Consider the following 15,250-nt stretch of genomic DNA (forward strand, 5'->3'; position numbering starts at 1 on the left):
CCCTTTGCTTTGGAACCAAGCGACTCTGTGCTGTAGAGACCTTTGCCAGCTTCCCTTATCCCTCCATAAAAACTTTCAAACGTTTGGGGTGGTTCCTCTGGTTTTTTAGTAACACACAAACCAGACTGTACAAATTCAGAGTGAGGTTTCCGTTGCTTGAGACACCGCTCCGTTCTCATTCTGCTTTCCCAGGGAGGTCTGTGAGCCAGGTCAGGGAGCTCAGGTCCACGTTTCCCCCACACAGCACGATGCAAATGTTCTCCATGTCCCGGGGGACTGCCTGGAACTGCTCTGAAAGCACAGCCGCCACTCCCACACCCGCTGTTGGCTCAATCAGCAGCTTCATCCTTTCCCACACCAGCCGCGTGGCTCGCTGTCGGGACAGAGCAGCAGCTGTCATCCCAGCAGCAAGTACAGGCTGCCGCGGAGGGTACTGTGCGTGCAGATTTCTGCAGTGCTCTGGGAAGGGAGAGCAGAGCTTCCGCCAGCCCTTTCCAGCTGGAGACAGTGTGGGTGTTGCACAGCTGTGGTGGTGTGCAGGGGCTTGTGCTGCCCTGGGAGAGTGTAGGGGTGAGAGTGGAGGGCAGAGCGTGGATGGAGGCAGCTGCCTGCTGGCAGCTACCGTGAGAAGGGAGCCGGGAGCGTTTACCTTGATTTCTTCCTCCGAGACTGTCAGTACGTCATCAACCAAATCCCTGATGATGGGCCATGTGTTGGGTCCGATGCTGGTTTTAACTGCATCTGCGATGGTATCCGGCGGGTGAAGGTTGGGGGTCAGTTCCCCTCTTGCCTTGGACTGGTAACAGTCATCTGCGTTGCGCGGCTCAGCAGCGAACACTTTCACATCTGGCCTCAAAGCCTGTGGAGAGCAGGAGGAGCTGCTCGGTTTAAATTAGCACATGCCTGTCTGCTGTTGCTGCACGCGCAGGGGGCCAGGTACACCATGCTACCAGGCACACAGGGATTTCCACAGCAGGATTTCCACAACTGCTGCCTGTCTTTGCTGTTGCCTCCTACCTTGATGGCAACTGCTATTCCTGCAATCATTCCTCCGCCTCCAACGGGAACCACCACTGCGTTTACCTCGGGCGCCTGTGCAGAAAGGAAGCGTGAGTGCTCCCTTTTGCTGCACCCCTGCCTGTGAGGAGCAGAGCCCTGGGCTGGGTCCAGGCTCTGCGTTTCCTTCACCTGCTCCAGCACCTCCAGGGCGATAGTGCCTTGCCCCGCGATCACTGCCAGCTCCTGGTTGGGGTGCACCATGACTCCTCCTGTCTCCTGGACTACGCGAGCTGCTGTCTCGGCTCTTGACTAAGGGAAAGAGTGCAGATGGCTGCCTCTCAATCGGGCTGGGCCATGTCCCTGGCCCATCTCCTCTGTGCCTTACCTTGTCGCTGGGCTCGCACGGCACCAGCGTGGCACCGTAGGTGCGGATGGCGGCTTGCTTACACTGCGGGGCTGTCCAGGGCACCACGATGTAGGCAGGAATCCCTGTGTGATGAAAGAGGAGGCAAATCCCACAGCCAAAAAACCGCACGCAGCCATTTAGCGCTGCAGGAGTGATGTGTGCGCAGCCCAGGCTGTGCCTTGCCTGTGCTAGCTCCTGTTCAGGAGAGGGACACTCCTGCTTATCTCCAGGGCACCAGCTCTGTTTATCGTGGCCCTGTGCCTGCGGCCTGGCTGCTCTCTGAGCTGCGCTGGAGGTCGGGCCATGCGTTACCTTCTGCTCGGGCAGCGCAGGCGAGCGCCTGCCCGTGATTCCCGCTGCTGTGCGTCACCACGGCCCGGGGCAGCTCCCTTCCAGCACGCTCGCTTTCCTCAACGAGGCTCCTGACTGCGTTCAGGGCTCCGCGGATCTGGAAAGATGGCGCAGCACCCTCAGCGCCGCTGCCCGGGAGCCGGGGTGCTGGGCTGTGCGGGCAGGTGGGGAATTGCCCTCCCCGCAGCCACCCCCGTGCCCTGGGAAGCGGTGCAGCCCCCGTGCAGGGCGGCAGGAGCCACGATTGCTTCGAGGGCTGGTGGGTGCTGGCGGAAAGGGAGCTTATCCGGCGCAAGAAGCGACCTTCGCCCCGAGGCTGGCGCGGGGGGCTCAGCGCCGGGGCCCGTGCGGTGCCGCCGTCCCCACGCACCTTGAAGGAGCCGGTCCTCTGGAAGAGCTCGCACTTGAAGAGCAGCCGGCGGCCGGCCAGGCGGTCCAGGCCGGCGCTGGTGAGCAGCGGCGTGCGGTGCAGCCGGCCGCGCAGCCGCCTCTCCGCCGCCCGGACGTCGGCCAGGGCCAGGCGGGGCGGCCGGGCCATGTGCTCGGCGCTGCGGGGCCGCTGCCCCCCGCCGCCCCGGGCCGGGCGCGCATGCGCACGGCGGCGCTTTTGGCCCTGCGCGGCCGCCGTCCGCCCGTCCCGCCCCCGGCGGAGGGAAGATGGCGGAGGGGCTGGAGCGCGTCCGCGTCTCGGCCGCCGAGCTGCGGGACATGGTGGCGGCGCAGGCCCGCGCCGCGGCCGGCGGCGGACGAGGTGAGGTGGTGGCGGGGCGGTGGTGGGAGCCGGGAGCCGCCGCTTGCGCCTTCCCCCCTCCCCGCAGCGGCACCTGCCCCGGGGGCGGGCCGGGCCCCTCGGCCGCACCGCCCGGCTGAGGTAGGGGCCGGGGCAGGGCCGCCGCCCCTCTGGGCCCGCGTCGCCCCGGACACGGTTGTCGCCGGGGTGAGGGCACGCAAACGCCGACGCGCGGAGAGCGGGGGCCGCAGGGAGGCTGCGGGGCGCCCGCGGCGAGCAGCGGCAGCCGGCGCGGCTCTGCCCCGGGGTTGGGCCGGCCCCTGCCTCCTCGGGCACCTCCCTGCCTCCCCCGGGGCCCAGCCCCCGGCAGCGGCGGCTTTCGCGTGGCTGAGGTTCGGGGGTACGGGCTGGTGCAAGTTACTGACAGGAGGGAAAAGTTGAGGAAATGTGGCGTGTAACAGCTGGGCTTTAGTGAAACGGTTAATTACGCATTGTCCAGGCTGCGTTCTTTAACGAGTTTTTGTGTAAATACGGTTACGGAGAGGAGGAGAGAAACGTTATCGAGTTATGGGGGGGGGGGATGCATCTTTGACACTATCTGCTGGCAGAGCAGGGGGGCTGTTGGCGAAGGCAGCTCCTGCCGACAGAAAGGCTCCTGCGCCGACAGCAGGCAAGCTGCTGCTGCCGAAACCTGTAACGCTAAAACTTTTTGTCCGGTGCTTGCACGTGAGCGTTCAAGCCTTGCGTTGTGCTTTATCTCTCGTTTTCTCAGCTTGCTGGCTCTTTGAGGCAAAACCGTTGCGCGGTTTGTAACGCGATGCGTTTTGTAAGTGAATCAGGCCTAGGAGTTGGTCAGCGTTGTTATGCTTTCTCATTTCCTACTCTTGCTCTGTGATTTCCTGTAAACCTTGACAGAGAATTTCAGATCTGTTCTTTTGGGCCTGCCCTGAGGGCATCAGGCTCTTTGCCTTTGCTTAATATTTCCCCTTAAGTATTTCTCATGATGGTTTTTTTGTCCCTGGCTGGTTTGTGGTGGGAATAACTTTCTTTTCTCTATTTTTCCCCAGAAAACATGAAGGAAGTGAAGGAGCCGAGGCATCGCAAAGACAACAGGCGCCCAGACTTGGAGATTTACAAGCCTGGCCTCTCCCGACTGAGGAGCAAACTCATGCCACCAAAGCACGAGGCCTCAGAGAAGGAGAGGAGCAGAGCTGAGGAGGAGAATGCCAGCGACAAGGGCCCTTCGGGAGGAGAGGCTCTAGTCATGGAGGATTTCGGCAAAGGTGATGGTGGCCCTAAGCAGAATGGTCCTTCGCAGGAAAACGAAGAGACAGAGACTAAAGGTGGTCTTCAGAGCCAGGAGAACTTGTCCAAGCAGCCTGCTCCAGATGAGTGGTGTCCCAAGACCACCAGGAGAACTAAGAAGCCAGACCAGCAGATCTACCAGCCTGGGAAACGCCTGCATTCAGCTGCTAAAGAACCAGCCCTGCGGTCAGCTACTGAGGAAGTCACCGGTAAGATGGAGCAGCTGAAAGTCGAGGGAGATGAAGAGGCTGAAAAAGGTACTGGAAAAGACAACAACAGGAAAACCAAATCAAGCAAGGAAGATAGAGAGGGGAGCCAGGCAGGGGAAGGAGTGAAAGCCTCAAGGGGAGAAAAAGGAAGACGAATAGAACGAAATGACAGGATAAGGAGAACAAGCGACGAGGTGATGCAGGGGAAGCTGGGCTCTACCAAACGGTACTCCCGCTCTGATAAGCGGCGGAGCCGATACCGCACCTGCAGCACAAGTTCAGCCGGAAGCAATAACAGCGTAGATGGAGCCCCGCTTGTGGACAGGGTGGAGAGGCGGCAGGAGCGTGCCAGAGAAAGAATACGGCCTAGGAAGCAGCTCTCTGCGTCTTCCACTGACTCCTTGGACGATGACAGAATCGATGAGGCAGAAGCATATGTCTTCAGCAGGAATTCAGACAAGAAAAAGCGTTCAGAGCAGAGTCGAGCTTCTAGGAGCGAGAGCGAGTGGAGCAGCAATGGCAGGGAAGTCAAGGGACCCTTTCGAGTCACATTTGACAGCAAGACTATGAGCAGGGATATCAGTCTGGCAGATACAGATAAAAAAAAGCCCCTGAAGGCGTTCGTTAGTTGCAATGACTCAGAGGCTTCAGAGTCGAGGAGCCAGAGCAGAGAGCCCCAAGGGAGGGGCCGTGGGATTCTGTTCCTGCCTGCCAACACGGACCTCTCTGCCAGCACTGCGGGCTCCCCCGAACCCAGTCACCCTGGGCCCAGGCTCCTGCTTGGTGGTGCTGGGAGTAAAGGCCCCCGAAGCAGGGGCCGAGGCGGCACTGCTCGCAGGCTGTGGGACCCAAATAACCCAGACCAAAAACCTGCCCTGAAGAACCAGACCGCTCAGCTTCACTTCCTAGACACAGACGATGAAGTGAGCCCCACCTCCTGGGGGGAAGCCCGCCAGGCCCAAACGTCCTACTATAAGTTCCAAAACTCTGACAACCCCTACTATTACCCTCGGGCCTCTGGTCAAGGCCCCCAGTATCCTTACGGCGGGTACTCCCTGCAGTATCCTATGGGTCCAAGCAACGGTGTGTACCCAGGAGCCTATTACCCTGGCTACCCCGGCCAGGCAGGGCAGTACATGTGCGGCCCACTCCCTCCGACTCCTCTGAGTCCTGAGATGGAGCAGCAGATGCGGAACATGCAGCAGCAGGAGCTCAGCAAACTCCTCCGTGAGGCTGGGAACCAGGAGCAGCAGCTCAGCAATCTGCTTTCCAGAGACCGCATCAGCCCAGAGGGGCTGGAGAAGATGGCCCAGCTGAGGTTTGTGGCTGTGCTGTAGAGGGGTGTGCAACCGAGTCGTTTCCAGGGTGAACTGCTACCAGAAGCGTTACCCAGAGAATGGTGCTCCTTGGGGATCTGGTAGACTGGAGACATCAATGTCTCGGAGACCGGGAGATGAGGCAGTGGCTCGCTAGCTTTTGATGTGCTGGGACTGTTTGTCATGTGCCAGTGGTGTGTGGGTATCAGAAGAAAGCTGTGGGCAAATATATCATTTGCCTGGGCTGGGAGCTAAGCCATGGCTTCTTGTGGTTGCAGAATGCCTTGCCTGCCTTGCAGGGACACGAGGGAGCAGGACGAGCACCCACTGCGGCTCTTGCGTTATTCTTGCTCTTGCTGGAGCTGGTCTCTCTCAGTTCCAGCGCTCTCACATGCTTTTAGTATTTGTTGGTGGACTTCTGCTTCCTTACCTGTCCTCAGTTATCTGCTGTCTGATTTGCGTTGTGGGTTTCAGGGGCGGTGACTGTCGGCTTGCGCTTGCGAAGCGTTGCGTGGGCTCCTGATGCTATGTAACAGTGACAGCACCTTTCAAGTGCTGCGTAGTTTTGCTCTTGACACCACTCAACCCTGTGACATATGGTGGTCCAGTGGGAGTAGCCTGGCGATGTCAGCTTGTGAGAGGGAAGTGACACTGGTGCTCTGGAGGGTAGTTAACGTGGCTGTAGCAAGTTTTTACTTGGCATCTTTCATGTTTACTTGTGACCTCTCTGTCTCTGGGACTTCCCTGGAGACTTGTTTTCAGAGCTGACTGGCAGCAAATCTAGCAGGTGAGCTCATTTCAGGGCTTGTTCTGTGTTTTGGGGACTTGCACTATAGACCACAGAGTAGGATATGTCTGCACTTGAAGCAGTACTGGAGGTTTCAGGTCTTTCTCAAGGTGTCAGGGTCACCTAGAGCTGTTGTCTGGAGGGAGAGGAAAGACTGCGCAGTGCTGCTGTGGCCCGTGTGAAGCCCACCGTGCCCTGGGAGCGTAGGCATGGTTGGCCCCATCCCTGCTGTCAGCATCCATCCGCCTTGATGTGTCTCCTGCCTGTGTCTAAGTGCATGCTGCCAGCCTGTCTGCGGAGCTCTGTTGGGGCTCTTGGGTGCAAGTGCTGCTTATCAGATCTTAATTCTCTTGGCCGGTGTTTGTGCTGTCCAAGCGCGCGTGTGTGTGTGCAGGGTTTGGGGACTGCACGGGGTAAGGCAGCAGAACCGTGCTCTGCGCTTTGCACAGGAACCTGCCAGCATCCTTCTCGTATTGTGTCAGGCTCTTCCAGGCATTGCTATCTGGCTTCGCTCCGGTCTTTACCATCTACGCTGTTGTACTGTCTCATAGAATCATAGAATTGTTTAGGTTGGAAAAGACCTTTAAGATCATCCAGTCCAACCATTAACCTACACTACCAAGTCCACACTAAACCAATCGAGGGTAGACTAGACTAAACCATGTCCCAAAGTGCCACATCTACCTGTTTTTTGAACGCTTCCAGGGATGGTGACTCCACCACCTCTCTGGGCAGCCTGTTCCAATGCTTGACTACCCTTTCCGTGAAGAAATTTTTCCTAATATCCAACCTAAACCTCCCCTGGTGCAGTTTGAGCCCATTTCCTCTCGTCCTATCGCTAACTACATGGGAGAAGAAATTCAGGGGAGGAATTCTGCTACAGCATCCAGGCAAGGCTGTAGGTAGCTGGTGAGGGGAATGTGATTTCTGGGACTCTGAGGCTTTATTTCCTTCAGGTGTGATGTTCCCAGCTCTCATTCATTTTTGAGGAAGCAAGGTCTCTGTTTCTGCTGTGTATTTTGGTTGGATGGAAAGGAGGTGAGGATCGGTTTAATGGCAAGACCTCTCCTGCCCCTCTGGTTCTTTGTGTGTTTGTTCCTGGCCCTTATCAGCCAGGCTGTGCTCAGAAAGAGCAGAGCCTGGCAGTGCACGCTTTCTCTGTGTTAGTATCAGGAGACACTCGTGTATTGCTGTTCCCAGTGGCAGAGCTGCAGCAGAGCTCCTTGCTCTTTGCCAGGCCCTGATCCGTTCTGATGCATACATACAAGGGAGATGGTCCTTTCAGATTTGCCCTCTTGGAGCAGGAAAGGTGTTTGACTGCAACAGCTCCCATTTCCCTCTGGGCCACGTGTGGAAGCATCGATTTGCCATAGTGTGTGAGCCGGCTGAACTGCTGACATCTCGTGCTCGCTGGATGAAAAGCAGCAGGTGGCTCAGCACAAGTTCCCAGGCAGCTCAGACCTGGGCTGGGCACTTGGTGTTGTATTGACCAATGATTGTGTTTCACTGTAGGTTGGAGATGCTGCAGCTGTACGAGCGGTGCATCCTGATGGATATCGAGTTCTCTGATACCCAAAACGTGGACCAGCTGCTGTGGAAGAACGCGTTTTACCAGGTGATTGAGAAATTCCGGCAGCTCCTCAAGGACCCTCAGGGAGAAAATGCCCAAGAAATTCGGAACAAACTGCTCCAGCTTCTAGATGAGGTAAGAAGAGAGAAACATCCCTAAACTCCACTAAACCTTTGGGTGGGATTGGCTGGTGTTTAGAATGGGATGGTGCAACTGGGCAACTAACCTTGATCCTGTCCATATCTCTGTGTGCCTTAAGCCATCCTTGTGCAAGGAGAATGCTCAGACAGATTATGGTTTAGTGTGGCAGGTGTAGGTCCAGGTGGACATTTGTTATAATTTAAACCAGGCTTGTTTTAGTGTGTTTTATATTAATTAGAAATTGATTTAAGCTAAAATGAAGCGAATGCCCTGAAGTGGAAATAAACAGAAGCATTCCTGGAGGTGTTTGTGCCATGTTTATCAAATTTGCTTAAAAGTCATTCCCTTAAACTGTGCAGCTCAGTTTACTCTTTGTAGAAGGTAGGCTGATAGATCAAGAGGATGTGCTTTATAGAATTAGGTTGGTGGGAAGGGAGTGCTGGAGGGCTTTAGTCCAACCTCCTGCTCAAAGCAGGACTCCTCAAACATTAGATCAGGTCAGTCTTGGTTTTGTCTAGCTCAGTCTTGAAAACCTCTGAGGTAGGAGATCCCCCGACCTCCTTGTTGTTTTTTGAAGAGAAACAGCCCAAACCTCAGGGAGAGGGACCTTCTTTCTTGCATGTGGCAAGGTTGTGGTGATTTTGTGCTTGTCATCAGAAAGATTGTAACATCCAAGTATGTGTGTGTTTGCAGGGCACTTCTTTTTTTGATGGCCTACTCCAGAAGCTGCAGGTGTCATACCAGTTCAAGCTAGAGGACTATATGGACGGGATGGCCATCCGCAGTAAGCCTCTGAGGAAAATGGTAGGTTGGCTTCCTCCTGGAAGATTCTCACCCTGTTAATCGTATGCAACATGCTGAACTCAATGCGCTGCCCTTGCCAAGAGGTAGGCAGCTGTACTCTGAACAGATGTCAGTATGTTTGCAGTGAATCTTTCTCAGCTGTTGGAGAACTTGTTGAACCAACTCTGGTGCATTAACATTTCTCAGCTTCCTTTGCAAAGAAGAGCTTCTTTTGTACCAGTCTGTGACCAGGGCTAATAAAGGGAAACAAGCGTCTAAAGGTACCCTGGCTTTGCATTATATATTGAACGTATCTTATTTCTCTCTGTGGAATCCAGAATAATGAACAAGGAAAGCTAACAGTTGTGCTGCCTCCCTGACACTTGACAGTGTATTGCCCTGAGCTGTGAATGCAGGTGTGAGGGACAGCTGGGAAAGGATATTTCAGTCCAGCTCCATTCCCAGAGAGATGTGTTTGTCTAACAGCTGTCCTCCTCAAGTTTGTCATGGACTGAACAACTCTTTTCTGGAGAGAGATGGGATGTTGTAAGAGGGGAGGTGTTTAGGGGATTGGCTTGCCCCTATAAATGCTGAACCAGTGCCATGGAGCCTTGTCATTTCATTCTGCTGCCCTTTTGTGAGACCTTTAGTGTGTCAGTGACCTCCTCTTTGCTCTCTACAGTCCCTGTGAGCTCACTGGGTCTGCAGGTGAGCCAGGGCTGTGCAGGTCCCACATGATGTACTGAATGCTTCTTTCCAGGTGAAGTACGCGCTGATCAGTGCTCAGAGGTGTATGATTTGTCAAGGGGATATTTGCCGATACAGAGAACAAGCAAATGACACCGCAAACTACGGAAAGGCACGCAGGTATCGTGTTCTTCTCTGTAGTGCTGAGCACAGCTCTTCTCTATCTACAAGGGATGTATCTCATTTCATGCTTAAACTTGCTTCTAGCCAAAGAAGTCTTTTCATGCCTTCTTATTGTATTGCAGTCCTGTGAAGCTGAAAGATGTAGCCTAGGCTTTTGGTATCTCAGAAGGCAAGCCAGCAGATCCAGTCTTCCTCCAGCTATCTAATGTGGAAGTTGTCCTGTGCTGATCCTGTGACAGGGAGGGTTTATGCTGTTGAGGCTGGCAGACTCGCTGTTGTATTTTCTGGTAGCTTTTCAGCTAGGAGAGCTTCCCATATGTGTCCATATGTTCTGACTGCATCAGGAGTTACTGACACTTGTCGCTTCCTGTCACTCTTTTTTTGCCTGGGATACAGTCCTTTTTTTTATCTTTTTTTTCTGGAGCAAGGACTGGTGGGGGGGGGCAAGTGAGCCCAGTATGGGGGATAGAGCCCTGAAATCTGTGGAGGTTTGGAGAACAGGGCAGGGAAAGTTACCCACTTTGGGGCCTGTGAACATCATGGAGTATACCAGTATCTCAGGGAGGCTGAAGGGAACATAGTGGGTTCACGATGTGTCTCAACAGTGTTGATGGATCCATGTGGCATGATAGAAGCTGGAGAGTGGATAACAGAATTGAGGGGAAAATGGAGAGGAGGATAGAGGGATGAATGAACTGCCACTGAACGGATGCCTCTTCTCTTGGGATGACTAAGTATCTTGAAAATATGGGGAATGAGCTAAGGAACATGGAGGGTTTGGTCCCAGCTGCCATGGAGCTAAAAAGGGGACTGAGAGAGAAATGTTCCCTGAATAGCCTGTTGTCTGTGCCTGAGGCTGCATGGGGGACAGCGCTTGCTGGGTCTAAATGCTCATCTTCAGGCTGAGCCAAGAACGTTTCCTCCTGCAGCTCTTTCTGCCCCTCTCTCTTGCCCTGTGCCACCCCCAGGCCGGGTGCAGGCTCACTGCCTGTGCACGCTCTTGCAGGCAGAGGGCACTTGTGCAAAGGGCCTGTTCCCTGCGGGACTGCCAGCGCTGCAAGCAGAATTCTGTGCCCTTCAGAACAAGGAAGGTAACCTGATGTCCTTTCAGTAACTCTTTCTTCTCTGGTTCTTCCCTTCCTCAGCTGGTACCTGAAGGCTCAGCAAATTGCTCCCAAAAACGGCCGCCCGTACAATCAGCTGGCGCTCCTGGCCATCTACACGGTAAGAGAGTCATCACGCAAGGATGTAGCAAGCATAGGGAGAGCCTCTGGGATGGCTATGAGATTCCACCTGGTGGAGAAAGGCATTGTTTAGGGCAGTGCTTCCAGATGTTTTTTTTTTTTAAAAAAAGAAAAAAACTGATGGCAGGATGTGCTGTGTGGATTCCAGCTGCTGTGGCTTCAGACAGCTTTGTTAGATATGTGCTACTCCCTCAGGCTATCAGCATTTTGGGGACTGTTCTGCGGGCTGTGGAGAGTGCAAATGTTTTAAAAGTAGGTTGTGTTTAAAGTTTTGCGTGAGACTTTTGTGCTCAAGGCCATGCTGTCATGAGGATGCTGTCTGTTTGCCGTGTCTTCATTGAACCTGTGGGCACTGGTCTAAGTGACATCCACACGCGACTTTCTTAGGTTTCAGTTTTGCTGGCTACTCCAGCCATGCGGGAAAACTTACTTCAAGGAAGATGTGATGGCAGATAATGGAAGCATCAGGCTGGGACACAGGAGCTGGTAGGAATCTGCCCGTTCGCAACACGGAAAGATGCTGATTTAAAGCAGAGCAGTTCAGAAGCGTGTTTACTTCGTGGCTGGGAGTGACCTTTTTGACTCCCTGTGTGGGGCTTGGAGCAGCAAAGTGTCCCACCCTCTGTGGTGGTTTGTAAGGCCAGCAGCATGTGGGCGAAACCCTAAATGGCTGTCTGTCTTGGTAGCATAAAGACTTGGGGGGTGCCTTCTCACGGTATTCCCTGTGGCCAGCCTGTGGGAGAAAAGATGCTGAGAAGTTGCTCGAGTGTGAGGGGATTAGAATTGTTAGCCCAGCGGCACGCTGAGATGAGAGGGGCATCCTGTCCTACCACTGGCAGGAGTCTGGCAAACCCTCCAGTCTTCCTGGACCTCTGCTCTTTGTGAAATTCATGTGGAGTCGTTTCCATATTCATGGTAATGTTGAAAAGGGTTATCTCCTGAACTGTCAGAGGAGTTCAGTGTTTATACTGTTGTCCTTTACCATGATGTCTGCTGAGAGACTCTTTTCTGTGAGCCTCTGGGTTGATGGTTTCTGTAGCGGCCTTGGGGCTGAAGCAAGTGAGTCTGCAGGTTGCGGTGTCACCTGCACTCCCTAAACCTGGCAAAGGGCTTGTGCTTTGTGCTGGTGGTTGTCGGTAGCTGTGAACGTAGATGGAGAGTTCAAGGTCCTGCTTGTCGTACCGTTTGTCAGCATGTCTGTCTGTCCTAGGCAGTATAGAGGGAGAGGGCGTATGTATTGAGGGACAGGGAAGGCCAAGTATGTGGGAGCTTGGCTCCGAATGCCCCAGAACAAGTGGCAGCTCTGAGTCTGGTTGTGTTTTTGCAGAGGAGAAAGCTGGATGCTGTCTACTATTATATGCGCAGTCTGGCTGCTAGCAACCCCATCCTCACAGCCAAGGAGAGCCTCATGAGTCTGTTTGAAGAGACAAAACGCAAGGTGAGTCTTGGAGCTGGGCTGTGGGATGGTGCAGCTGCCCATACTGTCTCTTCTGTACCGGAGAGCTGTGATCCAGAGAGGAAGGTGATGGTGGCTTTTGGACTTGGAGTCACCACTTATCTACTTCTGAGAAATTCCTTGTTGGGAGTCAGATGAGAGACAGTCTTCAGAATTAGTGTCCTTTCTGTCTCTCCTCAGACTCCTTTTGGCATTGTCTGGGCAGCCGAATTTCCTGTTTCTGGGTCACAAACTGTAAAACAGCTAAGCTCAATGAGGGCTGTAGGTTGCTGTGGTTTGCAGCATGGCCTTGGCACGTGGCATGATCATTGCCTTATCCCAGAGGTGCCCCACAGGGGTGGACAAGAGAGGCTGCAGTCCCTTTGTGTCCCAGAGGGTCCCCCCAAATCAAAGATACAGCATGCTGACTGCCACACGCTGCTAGGACTGGATGCAGCCTTTCTTGTCCCAGGACAGCTGGAGTTGAAAACCTCTCACCTGTGCTGTCCTATAGTGTCAGAAACCAAATTCTGGACCTGTCAATGAGTTACTGTGGTTCTGAAGCAGGGGAAAGAGCTAATTTCTCCATGTAAATGAAACGATATACTTTTCCTGAACTTTGATCCCTGGGTGGTCTGAATCTGTCCTGTCTGCCCAGGCTGAGCAGATGGAGCAGAGGAAACATCAGGTGCTGGATCTGAGCCCCAGCCGCCGGGGGAAGGGCAAGAAGTCCACATTGCGACAAGTTGGAGATGATGCCACGCGGCTGGAGATCTGGATCCATCCTTCCCACCCCCGCTCCTCCCAGGGCCACGAGTCCGGCAGGGATTCTGAGCAGGACAACGGTCTTGGGAACCTCAGCCCCAGCGACGTGAGTACTGCAGGAGGCAGCAGTTGGCTTTGGTGTCATGTGTTTGGAATGCAGTGGAATGACACTGGATCTGTTTTGCTTTCCTGTTGCTAAATTTTCCAGGGTTTTGGCTTCCCCTATGGGAACTGTGCCTGGGTCAGGCTGAGGAGCTGGTGACCTCGTGCCTCTCGTGTTTAAGGCATGTTGTTACCATCCATTTCTTGGCGGCATGTGCTGGTGTGGCTGATATGGAATAGGAGAGGCACAAACAGAAGATGCTGTAAAATGCCTCTGCTGAGCGCTCTAACTTGGGTGAGGTTGCCGGTGGGAAATGAGGTCAGATGCTGAATACCAGGGTTAACATTGACTCTGTAAGCTCTGAGGCTTGTTCTGGAAGTGGGTCACTTGTCCCAGTGCCAGATGATTGGAGGTTTGCACTGTGAATGTGAAAACTGTGGTTTTAATTTCCAGTGTAGGTGTCATATTTGCATTACTTGCCCTGCCGAGAGGCCAGACCGGTGCCTTTCTTTTGCAAGGATAAAAAAATAATTGACTAACGATATCTCTCATGAGTCTGTTCGAGCTCTGTACCTTGCAAGAGGAGCCCGAGTGAACTCTATTTGTCAGGCACAGGAATGCAGGCGAAGGCAGTGGTGGTTGGGAGCTCATCCTCTAGGAATCCTTGCGCCGCTTTGGCACATGCGGCTTGCAAGAGAACTTGCCAGGGAGCTCTGGGCTGCCTGTCCTAAAATGGCTGTTAAGGATGTGAGTTGAGCAGGACTGGGAAGACCTTCTCCGCATACTGCGGGGCCCAGAGCTTCTCAGATACGATTGCACTTTTATAAGTAGTTTGTGACTTCAGCTGGGTGGAACTGGGGTGAAGTCTTGGAGCTTTGAAAGATAAGCTCTGGCACATAGCTGCAGCGTTTTTATAGACGTTTCTGCCCTTGGTTGTTTTCCCTCTCCTCGGCTTCTCTTCTGGAGACCTTGCTTCCTCAGCATCATTGAAAGGAACGTGCCAAGCTTTAGCTTCTCCATAAATCATTGATAAAGATGCTTTGACATAAGATGCTGTGAGTGGTGTTGAGGCACTGGGAGTTTCTCTTTTGCAGCGCTCCCATGTGAGGTAGTGTAACTGCTAGCAAAGTGGGGGGCAGCGATGTCTTCTTGTTTCGAGCGCAGCGCTGTTTGCTAGAGCTTGCCCTTGGTCTGTTCAATGGGGGGCTGCGCTCTCTGAAGTGCGGGTTGCTGGCAATGCCTGTACAGATTGTGTTTCTGATAACTGCCATTAGTCTTGATTTCTTCATCTGTTTGAAATGTTGGCTCGTGGAAAGCTTTCCTCACTAATACTGAGGCTGCATGATCAGAAATACAATGGCAAAAGGGCAGGGGGAGCTGAGGGCACAGGTTCGGGCACTGCTGGTTTTGGCAGCCAAGGTATTTGTACTCGGGTTGCCTGTGCCTGCTGCGGTGCAGCACTCCACTTGCGTTGACACAACTGCTTACGGGGCTGCGCCGTGGCCGTGTCGCCAAACTGATCTGGATTAAAAACAACCGCGTGAAAAGGAAACCTTAAATCTGCGTCGCTGCCAAAGACACCATGCTGTGAAGCTGCGGGCTGGATAAAGACAGCAGCTCTTCGGGAAGCTCTGGTCTCCTTGCTCCTTGAAGCTGTAGCCTGTTACCTTTTTCCTCACTGCATCTCTGGGTGGTTTGCAGCTCCTTCCGCGGCGAGGAGCGGAGCCGTCGGTGCGTTGCCACTGTGTGGCACTGTTTGGCCTCGGAAGGGCCCTGCCTGCGCCAGGGGCAGGCGGCAGCCCTCATCCTGGCAGCACCTCTGCCCCACATCCCCAGGCCGGATGGAAGGGAACAGCTCTTCTCCCAGGGGATGTGTGCCAGTGCTTACGTGTCATTTGGGGGAAATGAGTCTAAACTGTGTCATTGCCTCCTCAGTCCCTTCCTTGCCAGCTTTAGCCCTTGAAAAGGCTGAGGCAAGCCATGTTCTTTCATTTGTACTGACAGCTGTGCTCTGCAGGTAACTTCTCGGGCATCAGCCTTTATACCAGCTGTTTCTGGGCCAGAGAAGGGAATTTTACAGGGTAGAATAGGAAAGCGTTCAGCTTCCGGAAGCAGATGTAATACTGCAAGTATAGACCCTAACAGCTCTGGACATGTACAGGGCAGAGGCATGGGAGAGATGCTCCCTCTACCTTTCAAACAGAGGTGGTTGCTTCAAACCCAGCCCAAGCCAAAG

General features: G+C 54.1%; 2 protein-coding genes across 4 annotated transcripts in view; one reads left to right on the plus strand and one right to left on the minus strand.

Annotated features, from left to right (window-relative positions):
• Window positions 1–165: 165 nt before the first annotated feature.
• On the minus strand, window positions 166–2,294 carry SRR (serine racemase). The gene is made up of 7 exons (XM_075719678.1): window positions 2,127–2,294; window positions 1,718–1,853; window positions 1,385–1,488; window positions 1,189–1,308; window positions 1,018–1,092; window positions 650–859; window positions 166–373 (listed from the first exon to the last, which is right to left on the minus strand). The coding sequence occupies exons 1-7, from the start codon at window positions 2,292–2,294 to the stop codon at window positions 176–178; spliced, it is 1,011 nt and encodes a 336-aa protein (XP_075575793.1). The 3' UTR covers window positions 166–175.
• A 119-nt stretch (window positions 2,295–2,413) lies between these two features.
• The window catches only part of SMG6 (SMG6 nonsense mediated mRNA decay factor), a 114,586-nt gene continuing 101,749 nt past the window's right edge, over window positions 2,414–15,250 (plus strand). For all 3 annotated transcript variants that reach the window (XM_075719674.1, XM_075719675.1, XM_075719677.1), the window contains exons 1-8: window positions 2,414–2,507; window positions 3,554–5,318; window positions 7,616–7,808; window positions 8,508–8,618; window positions 9,358–9,464; window positions 10,613–10,691; window positions 12,039–12,149; window positions 12,805–13,017. In XM_075719674.1, coding sequence (XP_075575789.1) covers window positions 2,414–2,507; window positions 3,554–5,318; window positions 7,616–7,808; window positions 8,508–8,618; window positions 9,358–9,464; window positions 10,613–10,691; window positions 12,039–12,149; window positions 12,805–13,017 — 2,673 coding nt within the window. The remainder of the gene's footprint in view (window positions 2,508–3,553; window positions 5,319–7,615; window positions 7,809–8,507; window positions 8,619–9,357; window positions 9,465–10,612; window positions 10,692–12,038; window positions 12,150–12,804; window positions 13,018–15,250) is intronic.

The sequence above is a fragment of the Pelecanus crispus genome, chromosome 12 (assembly GCF_030463565.1).
Source record: "Pelecanus crispus isolate bPelCri1 chromosome 12, bPelCri1.pri, whole genome shotgun sequence".
Classification (NCBI taxonomy): domain Eukaryota; kingdom Metazoa; phylum Chordata; class Aves; order Pelecaniformes; family Pelecanidae; genus Pelecanus; species Pelecanus crispus.